We start from the raw sequence: 16132 nt of genomic DNA on the forward strand, positions 1-16132 counted from the left end.
CTTTCACATTTTTATTTGTGTTCGTTAAGCTGTCACATGGTTTTGAAAGGGTCATTTTACTTTCCAGTAAGGAAATAATTTCTACCTTTGATGAAAATTATGGTAAAGCACTTGAAAAAGGTCATAATTTTTAGCATTTTCTTTACAGAGACATAAATATTTACATCTCTTTTTTTTTTTTTTTTCAGAGAATAGGCTATTTTCATGTTCCTTTTTTTAATATGCATTTCTAGGTAAAACTCTTGAGTCAGTGAACAATTATTTAGGCTCATAATTGAGATACCATTATTATATACAGCAATAATTACCTTTTTTTAAAATTAAATAAATTGTTGTTAAAAAAGTTGTTTCATTATCTGAAGTGTTTTGGTTGAGTTCCATTGAAATCAGTGGTCAGTTATAGTACCTGTTTCTTCAACACACTTGGCCATACACATACATATACATATATATTTACTTAGACATATATATTTGCATAGACATGTACATATGCAAATACATACACACATACATAGTTTTATTGCATTGTATTTTGTGGTTATGTGTATAAGGATGTCTAGGTATTTAAACAACATATAAAACAAATACAGACTTTTTTATCCATATGAAATGTTGATATCAATATAGTGCAAAGCCTGTTATACTGATTCACGACACTGTCGTAATTAAAATACTTCAGATAAAGTTTTTTTATCATTCTATGCAACTTTTTTTTCTTTTTTAGCTTCCCCTTGGGTAGATAAAAGTCGAACTCCTAACAAAATAGATCTGTATGATGTACGCAGAAGACCATGGTAAGCTTTCTTTTTAAAGCTTTAGTAGATATATATGTTTACATCACTTACTTTCTAGATATTGCTGTAAAAATATTTTTTCTGCATGTTTTTAATGGTACTTATTTTAGATATTGTTATTTTCTTTTTAAAACTTGTTAGTTTTTCCTAAATTAAAATTTTTCAAATTATATTCCTTGTTATGCAATATCCACTACAGTTGTTTCCAATTTGATTACACAGAATTTTCATAGGAGGATAACTGCCAAATAGGTGTAAGATAGTTAAAAAGTGATTTGGTGTCAAAATAAATTATATTCCTGAATATTGGATTGAACCATTCATCCGGATTTTTGCAAATATTTAAAAATATGCCTCAGTGATTTAGACCAGCAATAAAATCACTAGATGTGTAAAACATGGGAGAGAGGTGGAATTGCTTTTCATGATTTTTTTATGTAAGCCTGTCAAATATAAAGCTCATTGAGAATATTTTTTCCAAAGGACTGAGTATTTCTGCCTAAACTGGACTGAGTAATAATTCATCTTTCATCAAGATCTGTAGCTATGAAACAGCATTCCTGTTTTTCAGTTGCATGAAAACAGTGAATTTTGATTAGTGCATCCTATGTCCAGCCTACCCCAATGTGGTTTAGACTTAGATTTACCTAGGAGACACAGCAAGAGAGGAAATAACAACACATGGATTAAAAAACAACACATGGATTTTGTGCTAGCTACAACAGGAGGATTTCATTGTTTCAGCTGCTTTGTGTTTAGAGATCCCAGAGTGTCTTCCATCACACACAAAAAAAATTTTATGCAAATTTGTGTAATTCATCCCATTTATTTCTTTCAGGTATATCCAAGGAGCAGCATCTCCCAAGGACATGCTTATTTTAGTGGATGCGTGAGTGCTTAATGTCTGAATATTGACATTAGTGGGGTAAAAGTACTTTGCTACATTGAACAAATCTCTGTATGCTGAAAAACAGAGAGGCAATTAAGGGGTCTTGTATGCAAGCTTCAAAAATCATGGTATGAGTAAAATAAATACATAATAGGAAATAGTTCCAAAAAGCCTAACCTAAACATGAAAGGTATTTAAACTGGAGGAAAGGAAGTGTTTATTTAAATCACTTCAATATTTTTCTGTTTTCAACTTATTAATTACTGCAGCAATCAAGTGAATATTTCTCATGTGTGTGCCAGGTTTTGTTGTAAAGCACAAACCTAAAAACAAATGACTAGAAGCATTTCAATAGATGTGACAATGATTTAATGCACCTGACAGATAAGAATGTATGTGGACTTTGTGTGTTTTACAATACAGATTTTAAAAATGCCAAGTTCAGTTGCTATAAAAAATTGCTAGAAAGCAAGCAAAGAAATGCATAAAAACTTGCTGTCTGCCTCAGCAAGGCTTCTGTGGTGTAGGCAAAGCTGAGGGACTGAAGAGAGCATTGAACCTGATGTGTCAGATTGCTTTATGCTGAAAAGCTTCTCAGGCACAGAATTTGCATTTAATGCTTTCACACGTGGTGAAGTGCTTTCATATCAGCAGTGAGTTTTATCAACATTTGTTATTTCTTCACTTCAGCTTAGGTTTTGCCTTGAATCAAAGAAGCTGTCATTGGCATCTCTGGAAATCCAGAGCTGTAAATCTGTGTGTAGGAGTATAAATTGTTTAGATAATGCATTGGTTGAAGGTGTTAAACTCAGATTTCTTGAAAAGGAAATGAGTAAAGGATGCAGCATTATGATGTCATCTGAGGTACAGGACTGGGACTTTGTATGCCAATTTTGGACTTTAATAATTAGGAATAGTTTAATAACGCTAATGATGAGTTGAACAATTCAGGAATAAATTTTATTTATTTATTATAAAATTTAAAATTTTAATGTTAAAGTGGGTGCTCTGTATTTTCTTTTTGTGTTACATAATAGTTGATGAATTCAACTTTTCCATTGTGAATTTTTTCAGGAGTGGGAGTGTCAGTGGGTTGACACTGAAGCTCATCCGCACGTCAGTCATTGAGATGTTGGAGACCTTGTCTGATGATGACTTTGTGAATGTAGTTTCAGTGAGTATCTGTTCTTTCCACAGAATTTGCATTGTCAACAAAGCCAAAAGCAAACTACTTTTAATTCCGGACATGAGGTACTTGAATGTTGACCTGCAAAGAGACTTAAAATATATTGTATTTGCTTTCTTATATCAAAAAATTAATGTCCTATATATGATATTGCATATACATTTGAAGGGCAAAAGTAATTTAAATAAACTCCTGCATAGCCAAATTCTCCTTTCCAATATTATTCTACTGTCTGTATAAAGCCTCTCCCATTAGATTGGTGTATGCAAATTCTCTTGAAATAATTGCTGGTTCCCAGATTTTCTACACAGAAGATATTTGGATTGCTCATGGTTTTTGATGCATGACAGTAGATGTGGAGCCATTTATCTGATCTACCCAATACATTTTTCTGAGAAGTGTTATAGTTCTTCATCACTTGATGGGTGGCAAAATATTTTTTTCTCATATTAAATAACAAAATAGAGAGAAGAATCTATGAAGAAGGGATGGGAAATTTTCCATTTTCAGGAGAATACCTTGGATGTCATGTTCTAGCCTTGGGAAAAGCTTTTCAATTTTTTTTTATTAAGTTTTTCAACTATAGAGTTTTGATTCTATGGATTTAAGATGGAAACATTGGCATATTCTTAATAACAAGAGCCAGCCTCAATGATAAGTAACTGGAATGATTTTGGAGATAATTTTCAACTTGCAGATTCATGTTGTAGCCAGCCTGAGGGAGAAAGACCTTAAATCTAACTGAATGAAATATTTTTTAAAACTACATATTGGTTCATGATTTTCTGACAGTCTAGCTAGAACTTTCTGCAAGGAGCAGATAAGTGTTTATTCTCAATGATATTTCGTTTTTTGAAGTTTTTAATAGTGGAAAAGATCATTTTCCTTGGTCTAAATTGCAGTAAATAATAAAAAAAAACCCCTTGATTTTTTAAAAAATTGTAGTTACTAAAGGAAATAAGCTTATCTATAATGGTATTGGGGAATTAAAATCTTCTTAATTTCACCAATTAAATTAAAAAAAAAAAATAAATAAAAGCTTGTAATCTACACTGATGGAAATTGATTACTATGTTCAGCGGAGTTGTGCCAGTTTTCACTTGTGGAATATCTAGACCCCTACTACCTCTTGTTTTACACATAATTCCAAGCTCTTTTGTTCCATTTTCTCCATGACCAGAAAAAGTCATCTTAATGCTAAGCCTTCCTTAGGCTGTGAGTATTTTACTAGCTAAGGGTCACTATTATTCTAATGAGGCCTCGAGGTTGGGATTTGTGTCTGAAAAGGACCAGAAACGCCCAGTATTTTATACAGTATATTTCCCCAGGGGTTTGTTACTTACAAGGGGTATTTTTTCCCTTTGAATGAACTTTAGAGGTTCACATCATAAATTTGATTGCAGAACCAAAAAGGGCATTTTGGTCATGTTGTTTTCATCATCAGTGGAGGGCAGCAATCTCAGAAATGTGCATAATAGAACATGGCATCTCTAAATCTTTCATAAACTGCTATTTGGTGTTGTTCCCTTAAAATTTAAAATTGTCCTTATTAAAACTTTTCAGTATTATAATTACTTTGATATAACGTATATTTTTATGCATTCAGATGGTTTATGAATGGAATTGTGGTAAAGGATTTATAACATACATGTATTTTATTTCTCTAATAGACAGGAAATAAGCTATAGATAGGAAACAAATGGTTGTATTGCTATAAGGCATTCTATGGGTGAGAGAAGAGAACACAAGTTTGGTCTTTGAAGATTTTTTTTTTTAAATATTTATTTTGTTTATTTAAGATTTGTTAGAATCAGTTTACCAATTGGAGTAGATAATCTTTCAAGTCTTTTTCAACATAAACAACTCTACGATTCTATCATCTTGATTGACAAAATATTCCATAATGGAGTAGGACTATCTAAAGTCCAACTCCAGTGCTTTCTTAGTAAACCCAAAAGGCAAAAAACCAACTTAAACATTTTGTTCTAGGTGAAATAAATGCAGATTAAATCAATATTTTTTAAAAAATTATTCAATATATTGCATATCTTTGCTTAAGAACATTTTCTCCTTTAGCATCCCAGTATTAGACATAGACTATTCAAAAAGTCCAAAAAACGTAGGTGAAAATGTTTATACAGCATTAGCAAATGGATACATGAACACTAACACTGTTTATAAGTTATCCACAATTTTTCTTTCCCTCATGGATCTTTTGGCTTAAAATGTGACAGTTTTTTTATGGCTTGTTAGCTTTAATAACCATGGAGTCTTTGTTCTGGGGTTTTGAGTTAGCTAGAGAGCTGTTTCAGTGCTAACCTCTGCCAAGATGTTGTCCCACAAAGCTCATGTGCATGATGATTCATACCCACAACTGAAAGACATGGATTTAACTCACGTCAATCACTCCTTAAAAGTGACAGGATGATTTCATGAACTGTGCCTTGTATACGAGGAAATCCCAGGGGAAAAAAAGCTTAAAAGTAGATGTGCTAAAAACATTCGTTCTACTGAATAAATGTAGTTCCTGTGTGATGTTGTGAGGTCCCCAGGATGAGGTGAGAGATGAGAATTTGACTCCAAGTTCTCAGAAGGCTGATTTATTATTATATTATATTACATTATATTATATTATATTATATTATATTATATTATATTATATTATATTACATTACATTACATTACATTACATTACATTATATTATATTGTATTATTTACTAAAACTATACTATAGAAAGAGAAAGGATACAGACAGAAGACTAAAACAAGAATGATAATAAAATCCCATGACAGACCCAGAGTCTGACACAGCTGGCTGTGATTGCTCATTAAATAAAACAATTCACATGCTGGGTAAACAATTCTCCAAATCACATTCCAAAGCAGAAAAACATAGAGTAGCAGAGGCTTCTCATCTTCCCAGGAGAAGAAATCCTGGCGAAGGGATTTTTCATAAAATATCACGGTGGCATCCCTGCATTTATTTCCAGGGAAAGAAAGGTTGAATGAACTGTTGAATTCTAAAAAGATAGCCAGGGGTTAACATATCATGGTTTCCTTTGGGATTTGCATGTTCCTTATCTGAAGTGCTGTGCTTTGTTGCAGGGAGAAAACCTGCTGTTTGCAAGGGCTTAAGTATATGAGTGATACAGCTGTTTTCCCACTAATCCGGTTAGAGGCTTTGATAGCAGCGAGCAGTAGATGATGGGGGCAGCAATTCCATCCCAGCACGTCATGATTTCGTGGCTTGGTTTCAGATGCTGACACAGAGAGTGTAATTTGTTTGTGATTGTGGGTAGCGTGCAGGAGAAATGGATTTCAAATCTGCAGAGGTGCAGGAAACCACACAAAGGAGAAGCCTCCCTTGCAGCAACAGATGTGTTAAAGGTCAGGAGCTGCTGTACTTTTTAAATTCACTTAGCCTTTGTAAAAATCCAAACTAGTATTTACTGCTTAGGAACTGGAAATTAAATGTCAAGTACATATGAGATAGAACAGAACCATATTCTGGGAAAATTGAAAGCTCATCTCCTGCTCTTGTGCAGTTCTGCACATTGAGTAAACTCAGAGGGAAGGTTATTTCTACATGAGTTGATTTCAAAGAAAAAACTGTGCATCCAGCCTGTGAAATTTTTGTTGAGAATAAAAAAAAAATCTGTGGATGATGCATCTCCTTTCCCACTGATTTTTAATAAAAGTTTTTCATGTAATTCCATAGCTCATTGTTTGCAAATCTGTTTACTTTTACTTTGTCTCTCTTACTCCTGAGCTAGTAAAATCTTTACACCTTGCTAATTAAAATTTTTAAATATGCTAACAGCGGGAAAAGAAAGTTTTTTTAAAAGTGTTTTCAGTATGTCAAAGGGCTCCTTTCCCTTTCTACTACATGATCCGTCCTGTATTCTGCAGTTCATATTGCACCTGTATTATCTTAAATATAGGGAGATGTTCCTTCCTTCTGGGAACTGCTTTCTTAAGTTTATTATAAAAATTAAATAACATGCCATGGGTGAAAACTTTAGCCTGAAGTCCTAGTGGAGGGAAAAGGATGGTAGATTCTACAACCAGGGAGCCTGTCATAATTATACAATCTTTGCTACAAATCTTAGCTTTGTAGGAGCTCACTTCTGTTCTGTTGGCAAAAACTTGAAGAATTTTTTTAAAAACAACTTAAACTTTTTTTCCTTTATTATTTCAATGTAACATTTTTAGTGGATGTGAAATTAAATTGCGCACTGAAATGGTAGGACAGGATTTTTTACTGTGTTTTTGAATTTTGAAACAGAAAAGTTTGGTAGTGTTTAGTTTTTTTCAAACAACATCACTACTTGAGGGAGAAATTAAACATGATCATGGTATCAGTGGAACTGAAGTATTTCTGTTGGTGGATCTAGAGGAAATGAGAAGGACTCCTGTATGAAGGGTTCTGCCAATGTACTTTGGTTCTTTATTTCTCATTTTCCTTAATGGACAATACTAAGGAGAAAATATGAAGATGTCTGCCATCTTTTTCATTATTTGACAAATAAAAAACTAGACAGAGAATCAGGTTCTCTCTATAATAAATATGTCTGCATAAGAGCCTCTCTCAATGATTTAATCCTGAAGCATTTCAGGTAATGAATCACAGTAGCTGCAATTAAGTGTGCAGGATCCTCATCATCATAGCTCTGTGAGGCAGTAAACAAATACCTGTAATTTGTTTTTTTTTTTGTCAGGGGACATGTTTTGGTGTTTTTTCCTAGTTGCTGAATAGTGGTAGAAAGGCAAGTTTAGGTCTGAGTGTTGAGTTTCTTGATTATCTTAACAGCAATCCATCTCACTGACCTTTCAGTTTCTGTTCAATTGAATGGTTCATTTTCAGGAAAAGGGGAGCAATGATAGCTGCAGATAAACACATCTTGGTAGCAATGTTCTTTAATGGAAAATCATTAGCATTCCTTAATGGTAGGTCATTATCTTGCATCTTCCATATTCAAGGGGCAAGTGAATTAAAAAGTTTGTTTGTTTGTTTCTTTGTTTTATACAGATATATTTAATAAGCACTGTAGGTACAGGGTTAAAAAAAAAGCTTAGAGAAGTTATGATCAAAATCTAATATTCAATTTCTACCTAGCTAATAAGTACAGGTAGAGAAAGGCTATGTATCTATGGAAATAAATGTAGGGGAAATATATCTGGAGGACAGGTTTAGCAAATGTAATCAAGGTGAGTAATCTGCAAATAAAATTGGAGAAAATTTGGGAATTATGGAAAGCAAGGGATTATTAAGAAGTTGGAAAGAGATTTATTTTTAGCAGCAGCAATTACAGTAGTATAAACAGTGTCATGGAATATTTATCTGCTTGTAGAATTAAGTTTCTTTTTACCTTCTCTTTAAAAGGAAAGTCAAAAAAGGAGTCAGTGAAGATCTGCTAGAAATTTTTCAGGGGGGAAGTTGATAGGAATGGAGTTGAGAGGAAGATTAGGGTAGGGAGAGTATTATCTTAGCTGACTTTTTTGAAATGAAATTGGCTTCAGTGGGACCCTGATCCTCAGGAAAGCAAATTGCACAGTTTTTTGTCAGAAAAACAAAGAGTGAGGGATCACTAGGACTTGAGCTTCTTGCAGTCTTCATCTGACGTGATGAACTAGAAATGCTTGTAGAGCTTCAGTGACATGGCTAGAGACAACTTTTTGTCTAAATAATGTATGGATTGATGGCTCACTTTCTTTACTGGAAGGCAAATTAAAAGTGTTTGAACTGAGATTTTTACTGTATGACTTCTTTGTTGTGGCTGAATACTGTTACATAGATGTGGAACATATCAGTAATTTAACACAAAACTGATTGGCTCAGATATTATGAAAAATACTCTAGGTGTCTCCTCTGAGGACTGAAAGTGTTTTACAGGTGATTGCTTGGCACTAGAAAGCATCCCCTCACACACCTGAGTGCATCATCTGAGAAGCTGAGTTTGAGGCCTGCTCTCAAACTCAAAAAATTTGATCTTTTTTTGATTGTTCTGGGATATAGAAATAAATAATGACAGATGTCATCACAGATGAGGAGTGCTGTTGCTGGGGAAACTCCATAGGTTCTCAAACCTGTCAGGTAAAAACACTTCAAAAAGCACGAGTTGAAGCCAAATAAATTGGAATGGCATATAACCAGTTAAAATGCCTTTAAAATTCCAAAGAAAGATTCTTGTTGTCTTCATATTAATATTTAATGCCTTTCTGGAAGATGCACTTTAAGCAAACACTAAATGTATTTGTTATGGTTTATTGCAGAAGTGGCCAATGGAATTTTAATGACCAGAGGTAGGTGGGTGGTGAGACAGTAGGCAAGAGGTTAGACTGGAGTGTCTCATTGCCCCTTTTAGCCTGAAATCAAGAATATGTAAAGATTTTGTTGGTTGGTTTGTCTTCTCTTTGTTTTGTCCTGCCAACTTAAATGTTTGTCCCAAGTAGTTGTTCATCATCCTAATGGACTGGCAAGTACTTCATGACCTTTGTGAGGTACAAATATTCAAAACAGTAAATATTGCAAAGCTTTCATTATTGCAAACAGGAAATACATACCAATTCCTTTTTTCTTTTCTCTGTCTACTTCCAAGTTTTTCCATGTCTATGTAGCAAAAGACACACTCAGTAGTTAAGCTTTCTCTTATCCTTAGTGTAAGTAAAAATTTCCTGTTAACTTCATTTTAACAAGCCCTACAATACTGTCTGTGCAATAAGACCAAATGGCAAATGCTTACATAAAGCAGACAAATACAAACTAGCCTGTAGCAGAGAGGTGAAAATGAAGTGCTACTTTTCCATCCCAGTGCTAACATTCCTTGTGGTACTTGCTTGTGCTTCTTCTGGAATATCTGGCTTAAAATAGTAATGTCAGTGTTTAAAAACACAATATAACATAAAAATCATGTCAATTCTTTTCTCTCTGAGAATTACAGCTCAGACCAGCACCATCTTCAGAAGCCAAGTTGCCACGTTCACCTCTGAACTGTGCACAGGCTGCAAAGCCTTTGAAACACTGCAGCCAGACAGAGCCCACACAGAAGCTACTCATGTTTTTATTCAAAGGCCATCTGGACATACCTGATATATTGCTACAGGATTTAGAAAGAAAAAATGTGTTTCAACAGTTTTTCTCTAAACTTCGCATTTAAACTGAGCCTTACATAGCTACAAATAAACTTGACAAACATTTAGAAGCTTTATTTTTCTTTTAGAATTACAAATTCATAACCAAGCCATCTGAACTCTGGAATTTATTTGTTTATCCATCTATTAATTTACCTCCTAGGGGAAAGCATATCATGCCAGATTCAACACCCCAAGAGAGCTGGGGCTGCTGCAGCTCTGTGCCATGTATCCTCCCAATTGTCTTCCCAACTGGTCCAATATGCATGGAGCACATGTATATACACAAACATACATAAATATATGTCTATACACACACACATATATCTATATATCATTTATATATCTATATATCTATATCTAACTATATATCTATATAGCTATATCTCTCACACACACACACACACGCACATAAATATATAAATATATAAATATATAAATATAAAAATTTAAATGTAAAAATATAATTAAATAAATAAATAAATAAATAAATATATATATATATATATATATATATATATGTGTCCCCACAGCAGGTAACACAAACAAATGTAAAACATTCATGTGAGCACACATATGAATTTCACTGTTAGAGACCCTAGGACTAGCACCTCTGTTTTACACAACTTTTTAATCTCCAAACCAACTAAATATGTATCCTTTACTCTATATAAGGGTTTTTCTCTTAAATATTCCATACTAAATCCTGTGCAAACCTGAAATGCACGTCACAGTATTAACTGTAACTTTAGCTTGCTGTGGAAGGAAAATGTTCAAATTGGATATAAGGTAGTAAAAAAGACATGGAAAGATTTGGAAAAGGAATAGTACGTATATAAAAACATTATCGGTTTAATTTTGTATCTGTCACAAAGCGTTAATTCTAGGGAATAGTTTGCTTGAGTGCATGAAGAGCCAAAGGGAGTGGAAATTAGAAGCTCAAATTCTACATTAGGATGTCAGGAGCAGGAATGTTGCTGGAAACTGTACATTTATTACTGTACCATATAGCTGACAGCTCCAGATGTCTAGAAAAGTCACCTCCATTCCTACTTTGAGGGATTGCTTTGGGCATCAATACACATTTTTATTGTCTCCTCTTATAGCTGTCAAATGTCAGGGAGTCAGACTTGTAACAACACATGGCATGGGGGTCTGTGATTTCCAGAATAAATCTGAGCTCTCTAGGATATGAGTAGTATTTAAAATTAGTAGTGTAAAAAGTAGTATATAAAAAGTAGTAGTTAAAATGTGTAGTTTAGTGGTATATAAAATTATTTGATGACTCTACCTCATGGTTCCCCTGGCTAATAAATCATTGAATCTTTCCAGTTCCTTAATTTTCAGCGAATCACAAATCTTACTGAGGAGGCCCCTGCTTTGTCAGACATATTCTTGATCTTGGGATGTTTTATGGCATGTCAGATGCTGGACCAAAAATGCATTTCTGAGTCAGCTTTCCAACTAGGAGACTATTATCAGGAAGCGTTGTGACAATATCATTAAAAATTTGTATGGGAGAATGGTTTCTTGAACAATAAACTCATTTCTTACCAGTTCAGAAGAGGCTGGGCTGGGCTGGCTGTAATGATTCTTCTGGAGAAAGATGACTCACCATGTTAGTGAAAAAATAAGAAAATTCAGGCTGTCCTGAAATTTTGAGACAAGGTGGAGGCTATTTGTTCTGTGATCCGCCTTTTAAAAAACAAACTTTCTATAACAGCAATCTATTTGTTAGGTAATAATTATGTGTGGCAGTGTCTTGGTTTGGAATCTAAAGGATCTCCTAACTTTGGCAAAGAATGAATGAAATTCTGATCGAGTTCTCAAGTCTCACACTTTCCAGACTCTCGTTTTCCCTCCTGTCTCTCAGTTCCTGCCTCAGCAGCATCTCCCATGTCAGCACTGTGCTGCTGCAGCCTCCTCACTGCCCTGGAACTCCAGGCACCTGCCAGCCAGGCACAGTGCTCTGCCCTGAAGGGGGAGCAGGCACAAGGGAGTCGAGATGTGGGAATGCAGAGGTGATGCTGCAGCCCCCTGCTGCCCCTCTGCCCTGTGAGCTGATGCTAAAATGCTAAAATGTGTGTCTGTCTTGTAACTTCTTGCACTAATTAAAAATTCATCTTCATACCCTGCTGAGGAGCAACCTCACATATCAGGACAATCTATAGGTAACAGTTTAATACTTAAAACTTTCTCTCTGATGACCAGTGAGGGGACATGAGGGATGTCAGGGAAGTTCAGTGTGGGTATTAGGTAAAGTTTCTTCACTGGGAGAAGTCTGGCACTGGAACAGGCTCCCCTGGGAATTGGTCATTACTCCAAGCCTGTCAGAGTTCAAGGAGTGTCTGGACAATGCTCTTGGTCCTGTGGTTTAGTCTTTGGTAGTCCTGCATGGAGCAGAGAGTTAGACTTGATGATCCTTATGGATCCCTTCCAGATTGATATATTCTCATGATTCATCCTTTTGGCAAGGGTGCTTCATGTTTTAAACAACTTGAATTTGACTGAATGAAGATTCTCCCTGTCAAGTGATAACAAGAAAATGTCTACAAAATAATTTTCCAGGAAGTTTCTTCCTGTTGCAGCTCTCTTCCCCAGTGGGTCTGGGGAGCAGTGCCATGCAGGGCAGGCTGCAGAGCTGCAGTGCTGTCGTTTAGATCAGCCAGCTTTCCCTGGGAGATGATGAAGTTTACAGTACTGAATTTTTCAGTACAAGTCAGAAACACATGATTTCAAGTAAATAATACATGCTAACTTAGCCACAGCAGCAGAAAAAGACCATAAATTTCATCTTGCTAAGCAAATTCATCTCTAAGCCTACACTGACTTAGTTATTCCTGCTGTAACTCTGAGATTGGCAGTGCAGCATCATGCTTTATGGTCTGAACATTAATCCTGGCGTACTTAGTGGGAGCTTTGCACTGATTTATGTACAGGAAACAATATTGGTTATAAAGGTTAAAAAAGCTGACTGAGAGCACATTTTGGCCTTGTATTTGGTCTTTTCCCTAATATTTATCTTGTGCTATTCTGCAATATTTTTTTCAACAGCTTTTTATTGATCTAACAGTTTTGTTGTTGTTGAATTCTGCTAATTCTGGTGTATGATGGACATGTATATGTTTAACAGTGAAAAGAAATGTGATATATTTTAAATCTCAGTGAATGCCAGTAGTGGAAATTGGCATATAATCCTAATATTGTTTCATTGATTCTTGAAATACAATTTAACAAAAGCAGATATTCTCCTTCTCAGTACTTCAATAAGCTTCTTATATCTTCTCTACCATGTATCTGTAGGATTGTGCTGAAGACTGTCTGTACATTAGTCATAGAATAAGAGAAATAAGTTATTCTATAGCAAGGTATGAATGGTGAACTTTGATATCACATATTATTTTCTCTCACATCAAATTACAAACCTTTATTGCTTGAACTACCTCAGACTTTCTGTGTACTGAGAATTTACATGGGAATAAAACTTGGCAAATTGCCTTCATGCTATTCTCTAAATGGGTTCTGATAAATATTTATAATGTCTTCTCACTGCTCAAATACAGATTCCTACTGGCCTTATTCAAGATTCAGTTATTCTTGGGATTAACCCTGAAATCCTATTACCAAGCCTAAAGCAGCAGGGGAAGAAAAAAAAATGGAAAAAAAAATGACAAAGCCGGATTTAGCTACAAAATGAAAGCCTGGTGAAATCAGATCTATTTCACTATTGCTCATTTAATACGTATGGATACAACTGGGTCACCAAGCTGATTTAGCCACGAGGTAGAAGTAGCATAGCAACAAACCAAACCTCAGCAGACTGAAAGTCAACAGCAGTACTATGAATAAGTCTTTAGCAAAGTCATTATATTTTCCTCAACCTTCAGTTTTCCTGGAATTATGTTATTGATTTATTAATCTATTGGAATTTTGCTATTTTAAATGTGTTTTATTTCTAGAGCAAGTTTAAGTGTAGAATCTGCTGCTTGGTTCAAGTTTGTATTATTTTCTATAAAAGATAAACATTTATGAATGTTTAAAAATGCACCACTTTCATGCAGTTTAAGTCAGGTTCTCATTTCATATCAGAAAATTTTGGAAAGAGAGATTTTTGTTGGTTTTTGGATTTTGTTTTTGTTTGGGTTTTTTGTCTGTATGGCTTAGATTATTTTGGTTTGGTTTGGTTTCAGGTTGTTTATTTGTTTGTTCGTTGTTTGTTTTGAGGTTTGATTTGTTTTTTTTTTTAATTTTATTATTAACTTACAAATGCAATCCCAGAAGATTCTGATTAAACATGATATGTTGAATCAATAGATGTCAGTAAACAAACTGACAGAAAAGGGAGGTAGTAGATAAGGATAATTGGGAAAATCTGAAGTTTCACAAAGATCTGGTCCCACATACCTTATTTACCACTTCTACAGATTTTGGAGGCACAGAAGAACATTTAGAAAGTACGCTGGTTTACAGTTTTTCCGTAATTTTCATCCTCCTAGAGTCAGGACCTCTTGAGTTCAAGATGTGGAAATTTTCCTTTAAGGAGGAACCTTAGATTTTAATATTTGTAGTTTTTCAATCATTTAGAACATGAATATATTTTATTGGTTGAGTTGAAATGAAAATTTTATGCTAGTTACAGAAAGCACCAATGTCCTCCACCAGAAATGTAAAATTCCACGTTTCATGGTCCTTTTAAGACCAGTTCAACTCTTTTTGTTTTAGTGCCACCTAGTGACTAAAACTTAAAAACTTTTTTGAAGTTTTCGATTTGTTGGCGTTTGGTTTTGCATTTTGCTGTGATGAGATGATTTAGAGAAGATTTTGTTATTTTCAAACTGAATCACAGAGTTCATGCTGAATTCTGATACTTTCATCCTTTATTTCAGATGCTTTCTCCAGGTTTTTTTTTCTTTTTCACCCTCCCTTCTTTTGCCTTATTGAATGAAAACACCTGTCTGTAGAGCCTTGTTGTTCATTCTTTGATCTGCATATCCACAAAGTGGAACAGATATAGGAAATAAATCAATATTTCTGTTTTAATTTCCTTGAATTCCCTAATAACCTCATGTCGTGCCAGCAATTTTAGTAATTTTATTAGAAGGATTTCCAGGTTAAGACTGTGAAAAGAGGAGGCTTTTAGCAAGGCATTAGTAACTATTTTGGAATTAGAAGTTTTCAGAATGACAGCCTCCTATTTTCTGTCAGTTTAGCTCTTGGGGCACTTGGATTGCAGAGGTCCATGGGGCTGGAGGAGCCCACAGCTCTGTGGAGCTACCCAAGGGAGGGGAATTTAGATCAAGCATTTAAATCTTTTGCTGCACTTCTGTGTAATTTTTCACTGTTTTTTTTCACTTGGTTTTCACAAATTGATCCTCTTTTGAATCAGAAGATAAAGTCCTTGTAAGACTGTCAGATTATTATTTCTGTTTCAGACCTTCTCCATAATGACAAAGCTCAAGCAGCAATAGGCTCAAAGCCCTTCATTTGGACTTTCATGTAAAGTTGAATTGGTTTTCTTCTCTCTCAGGTTATTGAGTTGCCCCATATATGCCCAGAGATTGTACTGGTGGTCTGAGGTCAATGAGATTGAGTTCTCTTGGGACTTTTTGTGCCCCAGCAGCAGGCTTAGTTATTCCTGCCCAAACCTGTGAGGAGAAGGTCTTAATTTCCTCAGAGCAGAGGATTGTTCTGGGACATCCCAGAGGTGGAGAATGCAATTGGATATAAATAGATGGGGTAGTGAGAAATAATGCAGTGGAAACTGCATCTAGATCCTATACCTTGCAGGTATAATTACAAGACAGATTTAATTATATTAATACTTCATGAAGCTTTAAAATAAAAAGCTCAAGGTTGTCCTGTGTTCCTTGATTTACAACTGTTTTGCTGCAAGCATCTCTTATTTTAGCTTAGATAAGGAAAAAGCTCTTCATATACTTGAAAAAACAGAAGCTGTTATTGGTGGTGACAGACTCTATAGGGTGACTTTACATTTGAACAAATGAATGGTTTCCCTCAATTGTCATATTTTGTTTTGTAAATGAATCACTGAGGCCACAACATCATAAAAAATCCATTTATTTCCTTCTTTCTGATAGCACTTTTGTTGCATATTTACTGCAATAATTAGA

General features: G+C 34.7%; 1 protein-coding gene across 4 annotated transcripts in view; it reads left to right on the plus strand.

Moving 5' to 3' along the window:
* Positions 1–16132, plus strand: part of CACNA2D1 (calcium voltage-gated channel auxiliary subunit alpha2delta 1) — a 368426-nt gene that overhangs the window by 267706 nt on the left and 84588 nt on the right. For all 4 annotated transcript variants that reach the window (XM_054270558.1, XM_054270564.1, XM_054270555.1 and 1 more), the window contains exons 8-10: positions 725–794; positions 1633–1683; positions 2758–2857. In XM_054270558.1, coding sequence (XP_054126533.1) covers positions 725–794; positions 1633–1683; positions 2758–2857 — 221 coding nt within the window. The remainder of the gene's footprint in view (positions 1–724; positions 795–1632; positions 1684–2757; positions 2858–16132) is intronic.

This window comes from Melozone crissalis, unplaced genomic scaffold (assembly GCF_028551555.1).
Source record: "Melozone crissalis strain CALT ecotype California unplaced genomic scaffold, PUWL_Pcris_2 ptg000004l_1, whole genome shotgun sequence".
In the NCBI taxonomy this organism is placed as follows: domain Eukaryota; kingdom Metazoa; phylum Chordata; class Aves; order Passeriformes; family Passerellidae; genus Melozone; species Melozone crissalis.